The following is a 16,644-nucleotide window of genomic DNA, read 5'->3' as shown; positions in this document are numbered from 1 at the left end:
AGGTTAGGCCCAGGGCAGGTGTAGCAGGCTCCAGCAGGAGGTTCAGGCTAGTAGACCTAGGGCAGATGTAGCAGAATCCAGGAGGGGGCTCAGGCTAGCAGGCCCAGGGCAGATGTAGCAGGCTCCAGGAGGTGGCTTAGGTTAGCAGGCCCAGGACAGATGTAGCAGGCTTATGCTAGTAGGCTTGGACTAAGTAAGCTTTAGAGAAATACACACTTTCCCTGGTAAGGTTTTGAAGGGCTTCAATAAAAAATGTCAATAAAATGTCAAACTGTGACATTCTAAGTAGTAAAAATGAGGTAAAAACGATTAAAAACCAGATTTACGCTGAGTGGCACTGAGCTGACAATAGACATGCTGCCATCTTGGAGTTAAAAAATATCTTGGTAATTCTAGAAGGATCTTTCCTAGAAGGATGTAACTCAGTAAGGCTAGGAGGATCTGGGTGGGTAGGTTGGGCCTCTGTAATATTTGGAGAATTTGTTTCAGAAGGATGTATTTCAGGAAAGTTAGCAAGATCTGGTATAGAAGGATGTGCCTTAGCAATGCTCAAATGATCTTGTGTAGAAATATGGGCCTTAATAAATCTCTGGAGATCAGGTTCAGAAGGATGGCCCTTGGTAATCTCGGTAATGTAGAAAGATGTGACACAGTAAGGCTTGAAGGATCTGGTTCAGAAGGATGGGCCTCTGTAAGATTTGAGGAATTTGGTTCTTCTGAATCAAATTCCGATGTATCGCCATAAAGTTTGCAAGACCTGATATAGAATGATGTTCCTTAGCAACGCTTAAAGGATCTGGTTTAGAAGGGTGCATTAGTAAAGTTTCCTGGATCTGGCTCCACAGATACACCTTTAGAAATGTCTTCCTGAATTTGATTGTCTTTTGTCACATCCTTTTCCTTTTTGTCTTGTGAGGCCACTTTCGTGGTATCTGAAGATGAGTAAAATCTTCCAAACACAAAGTTTATATCGTACAGCTGTGAAGATGGAGAGAAAGACGAGAAGAGAGAAAAAGAATCAGGACAGACGGAGAAAAGAAACAGGTTTGTCTTATGGTGGACGTTCAGGGCAAAGCCGTAAAAGCCAGTTCACACCAAGTTAGTCATTTTTAAATGGTAAAAAATGTGCATTAGCAAGATGTTTAATTTCTTTAAAACATGAAATGTTTGTGTGTGTGTGTGTGTGTGGGGGGGGGGGTGTTAATGTAATGTGGCCGCATACCCCTATGAAATTAGGCAGTTGCGCCCCTGGCTGAACAGATGTTTGGGTAGTTGAATGAGCACTCAGCCTCTTCTGTAAGTCCAGTCAGGGTTGTATTGTCTATTTGTGGAATTTCTTGACTGTTTTGCACTTCCACATCTTTTTCCTGTTTTGGTTTTTCTCCCTTTACCTCAAATTTTAATTTTCAGGTTTTTCATTGGACACCTCAATCTTGTGATTGTTGATGCCAATTATAGCTTTGTTGTTAAATTTATCTATTCGAAATTGTTTTAGTGTTTTAGAGCTTGGTTGATCGGTTTCTTCACACTGAACAAGTTGGATATTTGGAGCAAAATGGACAGATTTCGGAACTTTGCTTTTGTCTGATCTGTTGGAATCAATTCAATTCAATCAATTCAATTTTATTTGTATAGCCCAAATTCACAACAGTCGTCTCGATGGGCTTCGTATAGGTAACAACAGAAATGAGTTTTTCTGGTGCTCTAGCAGTGATCGTGTCATGGATATGTCTTGCTTTTGATCGCCCACTGGACAGGTTTGGATTCTTTAAAGGCACAATTTCAGATTAAAAAAAAAAACACCAGTGGCTTTGATTGTTCTTTTACCCGCATACCCTTACTTCCATTCTGTTTTGGACTCTTTCAGTTTTCCATTGCCCTGAATCAATTCGACCTGTCACCTTGTTATTTGTTATAGATTTCTCAATTTTCTGCTCTGACACAAAAGATAGCTGCGATGCACTAACTCCAGGATTCTTTTTCTCTGGTGGCCAACTTATTTTTAATTTGCCCTTTACATCAGCCACACTTTTATGTCCAGATTTGCTTTTAGTGGATTTAGCAGGGATGGATTCAGCAGAGCAATTTAAGTCATTTTTGATCATTTTGAAAGGGGATCTGGCATCTGGCTCATCTGCTGCCTTGTTTTTGTTGAACCAGCGGTCTTTGTGTGGTGTGTGCCCAAATGCTTCATCATAATTTCCCTTCCTTTTGAAAAGCTGTTGGTAGTGAGAAACACAGTAGAACTCTCCGTGAAGTGATGAATCGTTGTGAATACTGCCAAAAAACAAACAAACAAAAGGTTGTTTATTTGTCTAATCAAGTGCTGGGACTCAAGGATAAGAAATCCTCATTTCATGAAAGTCAATATCAGGTTTGTTGAGCCACTAAACTTAAAATGATTTTATGAATCGGAATTTTTGCTTTGATGTTTAAATGTCTCACCTTAGCTTCTTCTTGCAGTATTTACAGCTGAAACTGTCATGGTGCCTCTGTCAGCCCCGCCCCTCTCTGCTCTGCTCCAGAGGATTCCCAGCTGTTTCCACTCACCTCGTCAGCCCTGCTGTCTTCTTAAGGATATCCACAGCCAGTATTTGTCGCCAGTTTGTTGCTCCTCCATGGTGCTTGTCTGGTCACTCATGGTTATGCCAAGAAGAATATTCCTGTTAAGTAACTTTGCCTTACGTCTCGCTTCCAGGACTCATCATCCCGAGTGCTACCTGGGATTACCTCCGGAACCGCCTGTTCCTTCCACGCTCTCCTTGCCAGCTGTTCATGCCCTCTCAGCCTCCACAGAAGCCCTCCAGCCACGCCTCGTCCTCCCACCTACCTGCAGTCTCGAGCTGAAGACATCACCTCTGGAAGATCACCTACAAGAACAAAATAAACCAAATTACTTACCTTATAACTCTTCTGAGTTCCTTCCGGGTTCCAGCATCTGGGTCTGTCTCGAAGCCTTGAATAACATGACAGAAACACTTGTGGTGAAGCATTAGTTTACTTGCCACCATTTTCTCCATAGGGTAGATGGGTGTCAAACCGGCAGAACACATTTCTTTTGCTGAAGGCTGAAACTATGATTCAAAATTTTAAAATGTAAAATGAATTATTTTGCATCACTTGTCCTTAAAGTATACAGTCATGGCCAAAAGTTTTGAGAATGACACAAATATTAATTTTCACAAAGTTTGCTGCTAAAGTGCTATTCTTTTTTTTTTCAGTTTCTGTGATGTACTGAAATATAATTACAAGCACTTCACTCAAAGGGTTTTATCGACAATTACATGACATTTATGCAAAGAGTCAGTATCTGCAGTGTTGGCCCTTCTTTTCAGGACCTCTGCAATTCGACTGGGCATGTCCTCAATCAACTTCTGGGCCAAATCCTGACTGAAAGCAACCCATTCCTTCATAACCACTTCTAGGAGTTTGTCAGATTTAGTGGGTTCTTGTTTCTCTACCCAGCTCTTGAGGATTGAACACAGGTTCTCAATGGGATTAAGATCTGGGGAGTTTCCAGGCCACGGACCAAAAATGTAAATGTTTTGGTCCCAGAGCAACTTGGTTGTCACTTTTGCCTTATGGCACGGTGCTACATCATGCTGAAAAATGCTTTGATGGTCACCAAACGGTTGTTGGATTGTTGGAAGAAGTTGCTGTTGGAGGGTGCTTTGGTACCAGTCATTGTTAATGGCTGTGTTTTGGGGGAAGGTTGTGAGTGAGCCCACTCCCTTGGATGAGAAGCAACCCTACACATGAATGGTCTCAGGATACTTTTCTGTTAGCATGACAAAGGACTGATGGTAGCACTCACTATTTTTTCAGGCCAAGCCTTTTTCCAGATGCTCCAAAAAATTGGAAAGAGGCTTCATCAGAGAATGTGACTTTGCCCCAGTCCTCAGCAGTCTATTTGCCATACTTTTTGCAGAATATCAATCTGTCCCTGATGTTTTTTGGAGAGAAGTGGCATCTTTGTACACCAGGACATCTTCCAAAAGTCTTGGCCTCACTGCGCGTACAGATATGTTTACACCTGCCTGCTGCCATTCCTGATTAAGCTTTGCACTCGTGGCACTCCGATCCCCTAGCTCAGGGGTCGGGCTCCTTTTTGGCCGAGAGAGCCACGAATACCACATATTTTTAAATATAATTTCGTGAGAGCCATACAATATTGTGCTGCCATTCTTGAGCAAGCTTTGCACTGGTGGCACTCCAATCCCACAGCTGAATCCTCTTTAGGAGATGATCCTGGTGGTTGCTGAACTTTCTTGGTTGCCCTGAAGCCTCGTGAACAAGAATGGAACCTCTTTACTTGAAGTTCTTGATGATCCTATTAATTGTTGATTTAGGTGCAATCTTAGAAGCCACAATATCCTAGCCTGTGAAGCAACTTTTATGCAACGCAATGATGGCTGCACTCATTTCTTTGCAGGTCACCAGGGTTAACAATGGAAGAACAATGATTTCAAGCATCACCCTCCTTTTAACAAGTAACGTCTGCCATTCTAACCCAGTCAGCCTGACAAAAGGATCTCCAGCCTTGTGCTCGTCAACATTCTCACCTGAGTTAGCAAGACGGCTACTGAAATGATATCTGCAGGTCCTTTGATGACAGCAATGAAATGCAGTGGAATTTTTTTTTGGGATTAAGTTAATTATCATGGCAAAGAAGGACTATGCAATTCGTCTGTTCACTCTTCATAACATTCTGGAGTATATGCAAATTGCTATTATGAAAACTTAAGCTGCAACTTTTCCAATTTCCAATACGTATGTAATTCTCAAACCTTTTGGCTACAACTGTACATGTGCGTGACAAAAACTCAATGGTACACCAAAAACTTAGTTGATATGCAGTGCACAAAATATTACTACAAAATATCTAGTACGGCATTTTTTTTACAACAAAAAGTTATTTGTTTTTGTAAAACATTCAATTCGAAATAAGTTAGTTCCAACCCTGCTATACAGTAGCATCCGCACATTCAGTTATCAAGATGCTCCAAATGTGTGTTATCGTCTGACTTAGTCAGTTGTATTATTCAAATTACAGCAGTTGTAGGAAAATCTGTTCGTCTTGCAGTTTCCTTAACGTGTTCAAGCATCGAGGAAGAGATGACCAGAATTCAGAAGAGTAAAGATTTAAAAAGTTTTATTCCCTGACAGAATTTTATAAAACAAAGTTTAACAGATATCCATAAAACTCCGGAGTCTGCAATGCACACAGCTTACATGTGTCTGACTTGCGGACAGTTCAGGAAGAGAAGACAAAAGACTGCTTCTCAAAGAAAGATTTTTATCCTGTGCTCCGCTGAACTGATCTCCCTGGGTGCATGGAGTTGTCGACAGCTGGACCCACTTCCTTCGGTCCATATTTGGAGTTGACCACACTGTCGCTTCTTCTTCAACGGTAAAATGTTTTCCTATCTGTCCATGACAAATCTGCTAAGGACAACAGAACCCCAAAGCAATTACCGGAGCAAAGGTTAACTTCTTCCTGCGCATGGGAATGTCTGCACGGCTCTGCTCTCATGGTTTGAGTCTCAGGAAAAGGTCAAAGCAGTAAACTTTTGTCAGAGGTCACGAGTAAATGGAAGAACGCATGTAAGCCTGGACCTTAACACTTCCAATGCAATAAAAATTAAAACAGCATGCATACATTTCTTCACAGTGAATGCAGTTTATTTTTCTTAGACAGAGGCAAGGCTGTAGAGGTCTTGTTTGCATGCTGTACTTTATATTGAACCACTTTTCTTTGCTACTTCGAGGCTGGAATACTGTAACTCTTTGCTAGCAGCGTGACCTAAAAGTTCTTTAAAAAGTCTTCAGCTTGTTCAAAATGTAGCAGCAAGATTGTTAGCAGGAGAGAACACAAGTTTAAATTCTCCTGTTAACCTGTAAGGCCTTAAATGGTGTGACCCCATCATATATTAACCCTTGTGCTATCCTTGGCACTTAACCATTGGGAGTTGGGTCATCTAGACCCACTAGACAGTGCGCTGAACCTTTTTTCTTCAATGATTGCTGAACCTCACTGGTGTCCATGGATTACTTGAAATATTTCCATCTTTATCCACCTTTGTCATGGTAGGGAGAAGAAGTCAATGTAAGGGTGGGGTCATCTAAGATAGCACAAGGGTTGAAGATCTCATAATGTCCTACCAACCAAACAGAACACTTTGCTCACAAAATGCAGGACTGCTTGTGGTTCCCAGAACTTCTAAAAGTACACCAAGCCCCTGTCTTATGGAATAAGCTCCCAGCTCATGTAAGAGAGGCCAACAGAGTTTCTACATTCAAAGTTAGGCTTAAAACATTCCTCTTTGGACAGGCTTATTATCAGGCTAACTAGTAATCAAAGAATATTTAACTAATTGCTCCTCTACCTAACCTACTGTAATGAAGTTTGGGGGAATAATTACAATTTTCAGTATTTCCATTATGCATATTTCTTAGCAGTGTTATTAGAATAAAAAAAAAGTTATCCTCATGTTACTCAATGAATAGTCCAAGAAGGGCAGGTTATAAAAGTTAAAAAGGTATTTATTGAAGTGCTTTGTCCTCCCTCCTCAGGTTCACTGCTGAGGGCTTAAACATTAATGGCTTTGTTTTAAAAGTCACTCACCAGCAGCATCTCTGAAACAGAAACCTGCATCCTCACCATGACTGACTTCGGGGAGATTCTGCAGAGTGTTGGAGAGTTCGGACTCTTTCAGAAAACCATTTTGTTTGCACTTTGCTTCCCGAGTCTTTTTCTAAATTTTCACTTCGCCAGTCTGATTTTTGTTGAGTCAGACCCGGAGCGACACTGTAACACCGACTGGATCCTTAAGTCTGCCCCAAACCTGACTACAGAGGAGCAGCTGAACTTGACTCTGCCCCGCCGGGAGGATGGCAGCTTCAGCAGGTGTAGGATGTTTGTTCCAGTGGACTGGGACATCCAGACCATCTGGGAGTACGGACTCAACGACACCACAGTGTGCACCAACGGATGGGTTTACAGCAATATGAAGTACGAGTCCACCATAGTCACTGATGTAAGTGAAATAGCAAGCAATAAACTGAAGTGTCTCTCCTTTACTAAGTTTTAGATCATTGTTTGTCCTCAGTTTGATCTAGTCTGTGACCAGGCTTTTTTGAAAGAAGTGGCACAGGCTGTGTTCATTGCAGGAAGCCTGGCTGGATGTCTTCTACTTGGACCATTTGCTGAATCGTAAGTGTTCAAGAAATACGCTTTTATTCGAAATTGAAGAATTAAAAACATTAGAATTTTAGTTTATACTGTACTGTATATGCAAAGATTTCATTAAAATGTGTTCATTGGGAAAGGATTATTCACGATTTGAGAATGTCGTCTTTTCCAGGTTCGGTCGGAAGCGTGCCACTCAGATCCCAGTTTTTCTGATGCTCATATTTAGTGTAACGACTGGCCTCTGTCCCAACCTGTACCTGTACCTGTTGTCTCAGTTCATAGTGGGGATTGGCTATGGAGGATATCGACTTAACAGTGTTATTCTGGGTATGCTTTACCTCTTCATCCTTCACTTTAAAGAATGACATCCAAACTGACTCATTTATCACTTTAAAAAAAATATAAGGCAATATCAGACTTTTTCTTTGGTAGCTCCTAAATTATTTTTCTGCTGAACCAAAAAACTTGTAAACCATTTCTTGAGTGTTATTAAAAATCCACATGTGGTAAGATTGCCAAACAAAACACAAATTGCTGAACGCTTGAAACTGATTTAGGTGCAATGAAACACGATGCTTGAGTTTAACCCAGGCGGTGGAGCAGGTCGTCCAACGACCGAAGGGTTGGCGGATTGATCCCTGCTCTCCCCAGCTAGCTGTTGCCCCCCCCCCCCCCGAGCACGGCTAGTCTGCAGCTCACCGCTCCCCTCAGGGGATGGCTCAAAATGCGGAGAAGAATTTGCACATTATGGGATAAAAAAGTATCACTTATTATTCTTATTCCTATTCTTCTTCTTATTATTATTATTATTATTGTTATTATTATCATTTTAGCTCAGCCCCTATTCTTTTACAATGTTTCACCTTTTCCCTGCCTTGTTTTTAAAAAATCTTCACAGAATAAGGCAGTGAAATCTTCCTTTGGATGTAATCCCAACATTCAACAGTGCAATCTGCACATTGTCTAAACTCAGATCATCTTTGAAACTATGCAGCGTTGTCTGAAATATTCTAAAAGCAGGTTAGAGAAAAGTTACCTCACGTTTAAATAAAATAGTTCATTTAAAGGAGGCTGATTTCCTGTAGTTATTGCAAATAATAACAGTTTGCCCTTAAATTAAAATGCAATTATTTTCATCAACAAGAAGAAAATGAATTTGAGTAAATCATAAAACAAACTGAATTGAATTAGTCTAATCTTTTTTTTAAAGTATTTTTTGCATTTATAAGGCTTCATTGTGTCAGTTTTGATAGTTGACTTCTTGCCCTGATTTTGATGTTCATGTCCACTCCATGTTTGCAGTTACAGAGTGGATCGGTCCATCCCGGCGGTCATGGGGAGCTTGTGCCACCCAGTTGTTCGGTGCATTGGGGCAGTCCGTCCTTGCAGGCCTCATATACTACATCAGGAACTGGAGAATGGCTCAGTTCATCATAGGGACTTCATTCACTGTGGTCTCTGTTTACATATGGTGTGCATTCAGGGTTTTTTTCACTGTTACAAAAAGTTCTGCTTTGGTCAGTACAAGCAGTGACAAGAGTGATTGACCAGTTCTGGACAGGTTCATTCCAGAGTCAGCCAGGTGCTTGCTGGGAAGAGGACGCATAGATGAAGCCAAGCTGCTCATTACCAAAGTGGCAGCCATCAACAAACGCACTATTTCAGACTCCATCCTGGAAAAGGTACCCTTTCAGAATTGTTTTTACTCCATGCAAAGTCAAAATGACAAACACAACATAAATAACATCAGTAGTTGTAATTTCATTAAATAATGATAGATTTTAAAGACCCACTCCGATAAATGTTGTAGTTCTTGTGGCATTTATCTCATGATTGAGGACAAATGCAAATTGCATTTCTGGCTATTTCTTTATTCAGATCGCTGTAAATCAGGAACAGACGAAACAAATGCCGTTTGAGAAAGATCTTAATTGCTACGTGGAAAAGCTTCAATGAGGATATACCTTAGTAATTCAATTTATTTGTGATACGTACAAAAAAATGCATGAAGTGAGCGACCTTAGGAGCATTTCAGGCAGACTACTCTAGCAGTGTTTTACTCGGTTACTCCCTTAGGGTGGTTCAGTTAGTCAACTCACCTGTTCAGCGTCTTCTTTAAGTCCATGTGTGCAGTTGTTCGTTCTCTTCCTTTACCCCAAGCGCTGCTTTCATCGCCTCACCCTCCTCCCCGGCTTCCACCTGTGAGGTCCGTTAGGGTAGTTATTACCCAAAAGTTTTATGGAAATCTTGTGTCATGGAAATGTACAGAGCCTTATGCCAAACTAAAAGAATGTGAAAATAAATATTCTTATACTACTTGAGTTGTCTGACTGAAATATTCCAAAGTTATTCAGCAGTTAGGCTCTGGACAGGCAATGTTTTTATTCTGGTAGGAAAAGCCCGGACCATAAATGGATAAACCCCAGAGCCAAGACGCTGATGGTGGTTGAGGGCCAGGTGGAGAATGCCGGCAAAACCGTCTAAAATGTATAGAGATAAACGGTCATAAATTTAAAAGCAGAAGTATGATTGTGATTGGCTGAAAGAAAGGTGGGGAATTTAGCTATTTGTTTAGAGTGAAGGCTCAGTTGATGAGTGGTGTGTGGAGTGAGTGATGCAAGAACCCATCTTACCTGGAACGGAGGTAGATATTGCTTATTGAAATTGCACCAAAGCTTGACAGGTGGAGCACATGCTCCCTGCTCTTTTCCATTCTGATGCATCTACTTGTAAACCCGCTCACAACTCAGAGGCAAATTTTAAACGAATTTCTTCCACTATAACAACGCAGGTTTTTTCATTATGGCTAAAAACTGCATAATAGTATTTAAAAGACCATTGGGCACACTTTACAATAGATCAAAAGATAATCGGAGTGGGACTTTAAGAAAGGTTTTCACGTGACAGATCAGTAACAAAATCGGTTAACCTTACATTGCTTCATCTTCTAGACTGCATAGTGTTAGAAAAGATGATTCTATTTTTGAGGAAACTAAATTGTTTATGGCTATGAGGAGTAAAAGTTAGCGTGATGTTGTGTTCACCCCTGTGCATTCCAGATTGTTATGAAAGAAGCTGAGACAAAGGGAGGCATAATAGTTCTTTTCCAATCCCCTGTTCTTCGGAAGTATTTCCTTACCATAATGATGGCATGGTAAGTGATATTTCACCATGCACACACCAGCTGCACCAATGGCTGCGTTTGCATGGACAAAAGTAATCGGAATAAACGCCTGTTCGGAAGAAAAATGCGTCATGTAAACACGCCGTTCGGAATGGTCTGCCCCGATCAGACTCGTTCGGATCAAATTTCTTTCTGATCGAGATAGGTGGGTTATGCCGATGGTTGATCCGATTGTTGCGCATGTAAACGATTCATTCCGATCGTGTGTCACTACTGCTCTGTTTTAACGTCATGCATAGATGGTGTTTCGCTCCAGCGAAGGCTTTGGAGCTCGAACAGGAACGACCGGCTGCGAAGCGCCGTTCCGCCCTCGCCCCCCTGGCTCTTCGCCTCTCTTACACCCCTCCCGGGGGGGGGGGGGGGGGGGGGGGGGGGGACGTCTGCGCCCGACACCCGAGCCCTGCGTCCGGGCTTGGCTGCCGGTGGACCGAGCGAACCGTGTCTTTGAGCAGAGCAGCCAGATTAATAACTCTGTGTTTCAGGGGAGGGGAGGATGCTTGGTTACGTGTGCGTTTTGTTGTTTGGAAACTTTGGACTGCTATCCGACCCGCCGCTCTGGGTTAGCGGCCGCCGGGCTCAGGAGAACATTGTCTCCGACCTCGGACTTAGCTCACACAGCTGCTTTGGGGCGGTGTGTGTGAGCTTTTCAAAGCAGAAAAGACGCTCAGTCTTTAGAAACCGCTCAAACAATCACGTGGATTTGTTTTTCCAGTCGTGTCCCGACAAAATAAAGACTGATGTTATTCCCACATAAAGTTGCAGATTGCAGCATTTCCCGCATGGATTTTATGTTCATTAAAGAAGGCTAATGTTGTTAGCGCGTGTTAGCCTTCTCTTCTTCCAGCTTCGTTCTGCCACAAAAAAAGCACTGACCACACGGATTGAAAATAAAATGATGAGCGAACAGGCGCTTCATAATATTCATAACATTAATAAAAGCACGTTTAGAAGATCATCTCGTATATTACCGAGATGCCGTATAAGCGTGGCAACTCTGTTTGTTTACAACAGGACTCATTTCCTCTTCCGGTATTTTCGACACTACTGCACATGCCCAAATGATTCATTCCGACCGCAAGTGTGGCCATGTGAACGTTCGTTCTAATCGGAAAAGGTCTTTCCCGAGCCCATGTACACGGTTGAATTTTGATCCGACCATTGGTCCGATCAAGATATTTTGCACATGTAACCGCAGCTAATGAGACAAAGAGACGAGCCAAGCTTAAGGGGCAATTGTCAGCTTTTGTCCGTTTTCCCACAGGTTCTCGCTGAATCTCACTTACTACTGCCTTTCCTTCAACGTGGGAAACTTTGGTTTGGACATTTTCCTGACTCAGGCCATGTTTGGCCTGACTGAACTGCCGGCTAATATTCTGTGTATTTGGCTGCTGGAGTTGGTGGGGAGGAAGGTTTCCATGATGTCCACAATGTTGATCGGAGGATTCCTGTGCTTTTTAATTCTTGCCGTCCCTCAAGGTAACACCCGTCAGATTGCCTCAACCTCCGTCCAGCATATGAAAAATGGTTTTACGCCATTCCTAATGCATTTCAGTTAAAGGCTGGAGATCGTTTTGTCAGGCTGATTGGGTTAGAATGGCAGACGTGACATGTTAAAAAGGAGGGTGATGCTTGAAATCATTCTTCTTCCATTGTTCCTGGTGACCTGCAAAGAAATGAGTGCAGCCATCATTGCGTTGCATAAAAATTGCTTCACAGGCTCGGATATTGTGGCTACTAAGATTGCACCTAAATCAACAATTAATAGCATCATCAAGAACTTCAAAGAAAGATGTTCCATTCGTGTTCAGAAAGCTTCAGGGCATCCAAGAAAGTTCAGCAAGTACCAGAATCATATCCTAAAGAGGATTCAGCAAGGGGATCGGAGTGCCACCAGTCCAAAGCTTGCCTAGGAATGGCAGCAGGCAGCTGTGAGGCGAAGCCTTTTGGGAGATGGCCTGGTGAAAAGAAGGGCAGCAAAGAAGCCACTTCCCTCCAAATTAACATCAGGGACAGATTGACATTCTGCAAAAAGTATGGCAAATAGACTGCTGAGGACTGGGGCAAAGTCATATTCTCTGATGAAGCCTCTTTCCAATTGTTTGAGGCAGCTGGAAAAAGGCTTGTCTGGAGAAAAAAAGGTGAGCGCTACTATCAATCCTGTGTCATGCCAACAGTAAAGCCTCCTGAGACCATTCATGTGTGGGGTTGCTTCTCATCCAAGGAAGTGGGCTCACTCACAATTTTTTTTTATACTGACATCACATCATAAAACCTAGAGCACATTGCTAGCAGAAAAATGGTAATTATTTAAACCCAACTTTATTGAATTACAAGACAGTTGTTCCCTAAAATGTTTGATCAAATACAAAATTAAAGCAGGTTCATGAAAAACAGTTGGAGTGCATGGACCCCATAGCCAAAGCTTTGCAGCACCACAGTTTTTTTTTACTCTGTTTGTTGGTTTGTTTGTTTCAGATAATGCCATTGCTGTGACCTCATTGGCAATTGCTGGGAGAATTTTTATCAGCTGGGCTGATTCAGTTTGTTGTCTGTATGTTCAGGAGCTGTTTCCAACATCGTTTCGGTAAGTGTGAAAAAGAAAACAAAACCTCCTTTGTTTGTTGAGTTACACTTAAACACTTAAAAGCCCACTTCCATGAAAATATTTTTTTTATGGCTGGATAGCTCCCATTTTGCCCAACATTTTTGTTGCACCCGTAATGTTTAGGTGGAGGGACGAGGGGCTGCCGCTCTGCAGAAACTATCCTAAAAAACAACTGAGATCATTTTAACTTTGTCTAAAAATGGCATTTACATAATTAAAAGACCACTGGGAACACTTTTAAAATAGATCAAAAGTTGATTGGAGTGGGACTTTAAGAGTATTAACTCTAGCTATTCAAAGGAGATATTAATAATAATAGTAAAAGCTGCATAAATAATCATTAATCATGGAGATACATTTATTTTTGTTTCAGGCAAACAGCTTCTGGTTTGGGCTCAATTGCAAGTAGAGTTGGGGGGTTACTGTCACCCCTGCTCAACATGTTGGCTGTGTACCACTGGTCCATACCCATCGTGGTCTACAGCAGCCTCACAGTGGTCAGTGGAGCTCTGAGCTACCTGCTTCCTGAAACCAGAAAAAGGGAACTCCCAGATTCTACTGACGAGGCGGAAAGAAAACTGTAAGTAAACAGTTTGTGGGTGACAGCTCTGTAGAAAAACCAGGGTCGAGACGACCAGTCGAATGTTCATGCAAATGAAGAAATGCTTTTTATTGCTGAAAAGCATTATTTTTACCCATATTTTGGAAAAAATGCTAAAAATGCTAAAGATGCCTATAAAATGTATTATTTTAACTCTGATCTAATTGTGTTTGTGTAGGACATACATTTATATTTAATACAATTACTATTTATACATCTAGATATACTGCACAATTATAAATATTCACAAATGATAAGAAGAAGAAAAAATTTAGAAGTTGGTTTTAGGATTGGTGGTTCAAAAAGCTTTATCCAAATGTTTTTTTTGTAAATTTGTTTTTTTTTGCTTAATGTCCACAATCTCTCTTTTCTTTTTCACAGAAAGTATACTACCTCGAGAAACCAGCCTGAGTCCAACAAACCTGCACTAAACAAAACAACCAAACTGTAGTTTGGGTAGTTATTGTTTTACTTTTCATCAGTTGGTTTTCTCCTCACTTTTCTGTGGCAACAGCAGCCGACATTTATTCATGTGTGCAATTACCTGGCTGACTAACAGATTATTGTAACCTGGATCCACAGTGATGGTAGCGGTTAATTAGGTTTATATTCAGTTAAATTCACAGATTCTTCTTTGGGAAGAAAGTTTACAAAATTTGCAGCACAGAAGGTGAATGAATATTAAATATTTGTTAGGGTATTGTATGGGCTCGACCTATATAGGGCAGGCCATGCCAAGCAATATTCCAAATGTCAGTTTATGTTAAGAAAATAAAAGTAACATTTCAAAAAATGTACGATTACTCACCAAATGTAGAATAATAGGAGAATCTATGGTTTAGCTCGAAAAGGTTTTTCTCTGAAACTGTTTTTTAGTGTCTTGTCTTGTTCATGTTTCGTTTTTTTCTGTGTGCCATGAACACACCAGGTTTGATTTTGTATTTACATTAGCACCTACTAAAGTATGATTATCCCTCCTGTCTCTTCACCTTTCTATTTTCTCCATGTCATGTTTTAAATTTTAAAAGTACAAATTCTGCTGTGTTAGCCTTTTTGTCCTCTTTCAGTCTTTTAAAATAACTAATATAGAAAATTTCTTTCCATGAAAATGAAACATTCTCAAGTAAAATGTTAATACCGGAGTGTCTCCAGAGTTAGAGAGGACCAGATCCAGAACCAGATCCACAAGATCCAGATCCTGAGATCCACTGACTGACAGAGCATCTGATGGCCTAAGAAAACCTGTGAAAAAAAGAGTTTCTATGGAACAATCTGATTACACCTCCAGTTACCTATGTTGGGTTTTAATCAAAGATGTTGTTGCATGAAATGAAACAACGCATTTTACTCTTTATATATCAGTTAATTTAAATTTCTTTTGTTTAAGCATTAACTATTGCTGCAACTTAACTCTGCTGGTTACTCTTACACACTAAAGTACATGTGAATCCTCTAACCTTTAAAGTCTCTGTGGTGCTTTTGTGACTGAATTTATGACCCTTTAATGTCCTCCAATCACAGAGGCAAACTTTTAAACCCTTAAAAAAAGTACAGTGAATATGTGATGTAAGGATGGTGGCTGTCATCTCATTTCATACCTTGGTCCGGTTTAAAACTCAATTCTGATTGGCTGCTGGGTGTGGATTAAAACCTGATAACGGTGAAAAAAGAAGTTCCGGTCACCTATTTTAAATGTTTTGTATCACTGCGCCGGCTTCTTTAAAACAACCTTTTGCTTCATCATTTGGACAAAAACAAGCAGGTGAACTTTCTCTCTGAACTGATGCTTTATTCAACCCATCGGGACGATCAGCATATATATATCGCCGAATCTTGACTGCAGCGGTGGTGCTGCGCGACGCGGACTATAGTCCGCTTTTTGTGAGAATAGCGATCCAAATCGAAAAAAAAACAAGAATTAAGGACTAAAAACTGGTTAATATGTATTGCTTTTGTAAGTGACCATGGTATAAGCGGTCTAATGGCCCTTCGAAGTGTGCTTTATTACTTTTTAAACGCACTTCGCGGATGGTTCAGGCTTCCACGGCGTGCGTTAAAAAGTAATAACCGAACACTTAGTCGGCCATTAACCCTTACATGTCAGCACTTAGTTTTATCAACTCATTCAGACCTGAGGTGAGTTCATGGACCATAAAAACAATGGACAGCTCAATCCCTCCCTTCTCATGTTCCCTAAGAGGAAGTACCCATGCTTCTTGATACGGGGGGCACCATGTTGAAACCAGTTGACTGTGAATAGAATAGGTCTTTAATAATCCCTATTCCCAAATGGCCATCTGCTCACACTCATAAAACACATACACACATTAAAAACAATAAAAATAGTAAAAATAGCAATAGACTAAAAAGATGAATAGATAAAAAGTAAATAGATAAACAATTACAAAATCAGTGGGTAAAAAAATGAAATAGAAAATAAATAAAAATGACAAGAAATAACTTTTAAGATACCCTGCCAGAGAGTTGTATTGCCTGATGGCACGAGGAACAAAAGATTTCTTCAGTCTTTCTGTGGAGCAGCGCTGGGACAGCAGTCTGTTGTTGAATGTGCTCCTTCTGCTGGTGAAGGCCTCATGTAGGGGATGTGAGGGATTCCTCATGATGGCCCTGAACCTGGTCAGAGTTTTCTGCTTTGCCACTTCCTCCACAAGATCCACCTTCAGTCCCACCACAGAGCTCACCCTCTTGATGATCTTGTTGAGCCTGGAGATGTTCTTCTTGATGGTATTGCACCAGCACACAGCAGCATAGAGGAGAGCACTCTCCACCACTGATTGATAAAACGTGGAGCAGTTTTGTGCAGATGTTAAATGACTAAGTGATTGGTCATAGTCGCTCGGAGTCATCGTATCAATGGCAACTACTGTCGCCATTGCCATAGATAGAATGACTCAGAGCGACTCGGACCAATAGCTGTCGACTAGTTTTAAGATGGCGCCGCCCGTATCAGGAAGCAATGGTGAGGGATTTCCTCATTTAACGGGGGCCGGAGGTATGGCATTTTCTATGGGTAACGTAACAGCTCGATTCGTCTATTGTTT

The 16,644-nt window shown here is 41.2% G+C and overlaps 1 protein-coding gene and 1 long non-coding RNA gene across 2 annotated transcripts; both read left to right on the top strand.

Annotated features, from left to right (window-relative positions):
* The first annotated feature begins 2,486 nt into the window (after positions 1-2,486).
* LOC144986888 (uncharacterized) lies at positions 2,487-2,908 on the top strand. Its single transcript, XR_013650759.1, has 2 exons — positions 2,487-2,621; positions 2,699-2,908. It is a non-coding gene; the product is annotated as an uncharacterized LOC144986888 (long non-coding RNA).
* Positions 2,909-6,531: 3,623 nt separating this feature from the next.
* On the top strand, positions 6,532-15,038 carry LOC101161007 (solute carrier family 22 member 13-like). Its single transcript, XM_020710934.3, has 10 exons — positions 6,532-7,037; positions 7,110-7,213; positions 7,365-7,519; positions 8,495-8,663; positions 8,754-8,874; positions 10,252-10,346; positions 11,638-11,852; positions 12,852-12,960; positions 13,355-13,561; positions 13,964-15,038. Exons 1-10 carry the CDS (start codon positions 6,663-6,665, stop codon positions 14,031-14,033), a joined length of 1,620 nt encoding a protein of 539 aa, XP_020566593.2. The 5' UTR covers positions 6,532-6,662; the 3' UTR covers positions 14,034-15,038.
* Positions 15,039-16,644: the final 1,606 nt, after the last annotated feature.

This window comes from Oryzias latipes, chromosome 17, assembly GCF_053564925.1.
Source record: "Oryzias latipes strain Hd-rR chromosome 17, Olatipes_Hd-rR_3.1".
Taxonomy (NCBI): Eukaryota; Metazoa; Chordata; class Actinopteri; order Beloniformes; family Adrianichthyidae; genus Oryzias; species Oryzias latipes.
Note: the sequence above shows the minus strand (reverse complement) of the source record. Positions and strands in the feature narration are given on the sequence as shown.

Bases quoted from the DNA above. Each gene is read 5' to 3' on its own strand.
- LOC101161007 (XM_020710934.3), top strand. From the start codon at position 6,663: ATGACTGACTTCGGGGAGATTCTGCAGAGTGTTGGAGAGTTCGGACTC. The intron at 7,214-7,364 runs GTAAGTGTTCAA...CGTCTTTTCCAG, and splicing joins CTTGGACCATTTGCTGAATC to GTTCGGTCGGAAGCGTGCCA. The intron at 11,853-12,851 runs GTAACACCCGTC...TGTTTGTTTCAG, and splicing joins AATTCTTGCCGTCCCTCAAG to ATAATGCCATTGCTGTGACC.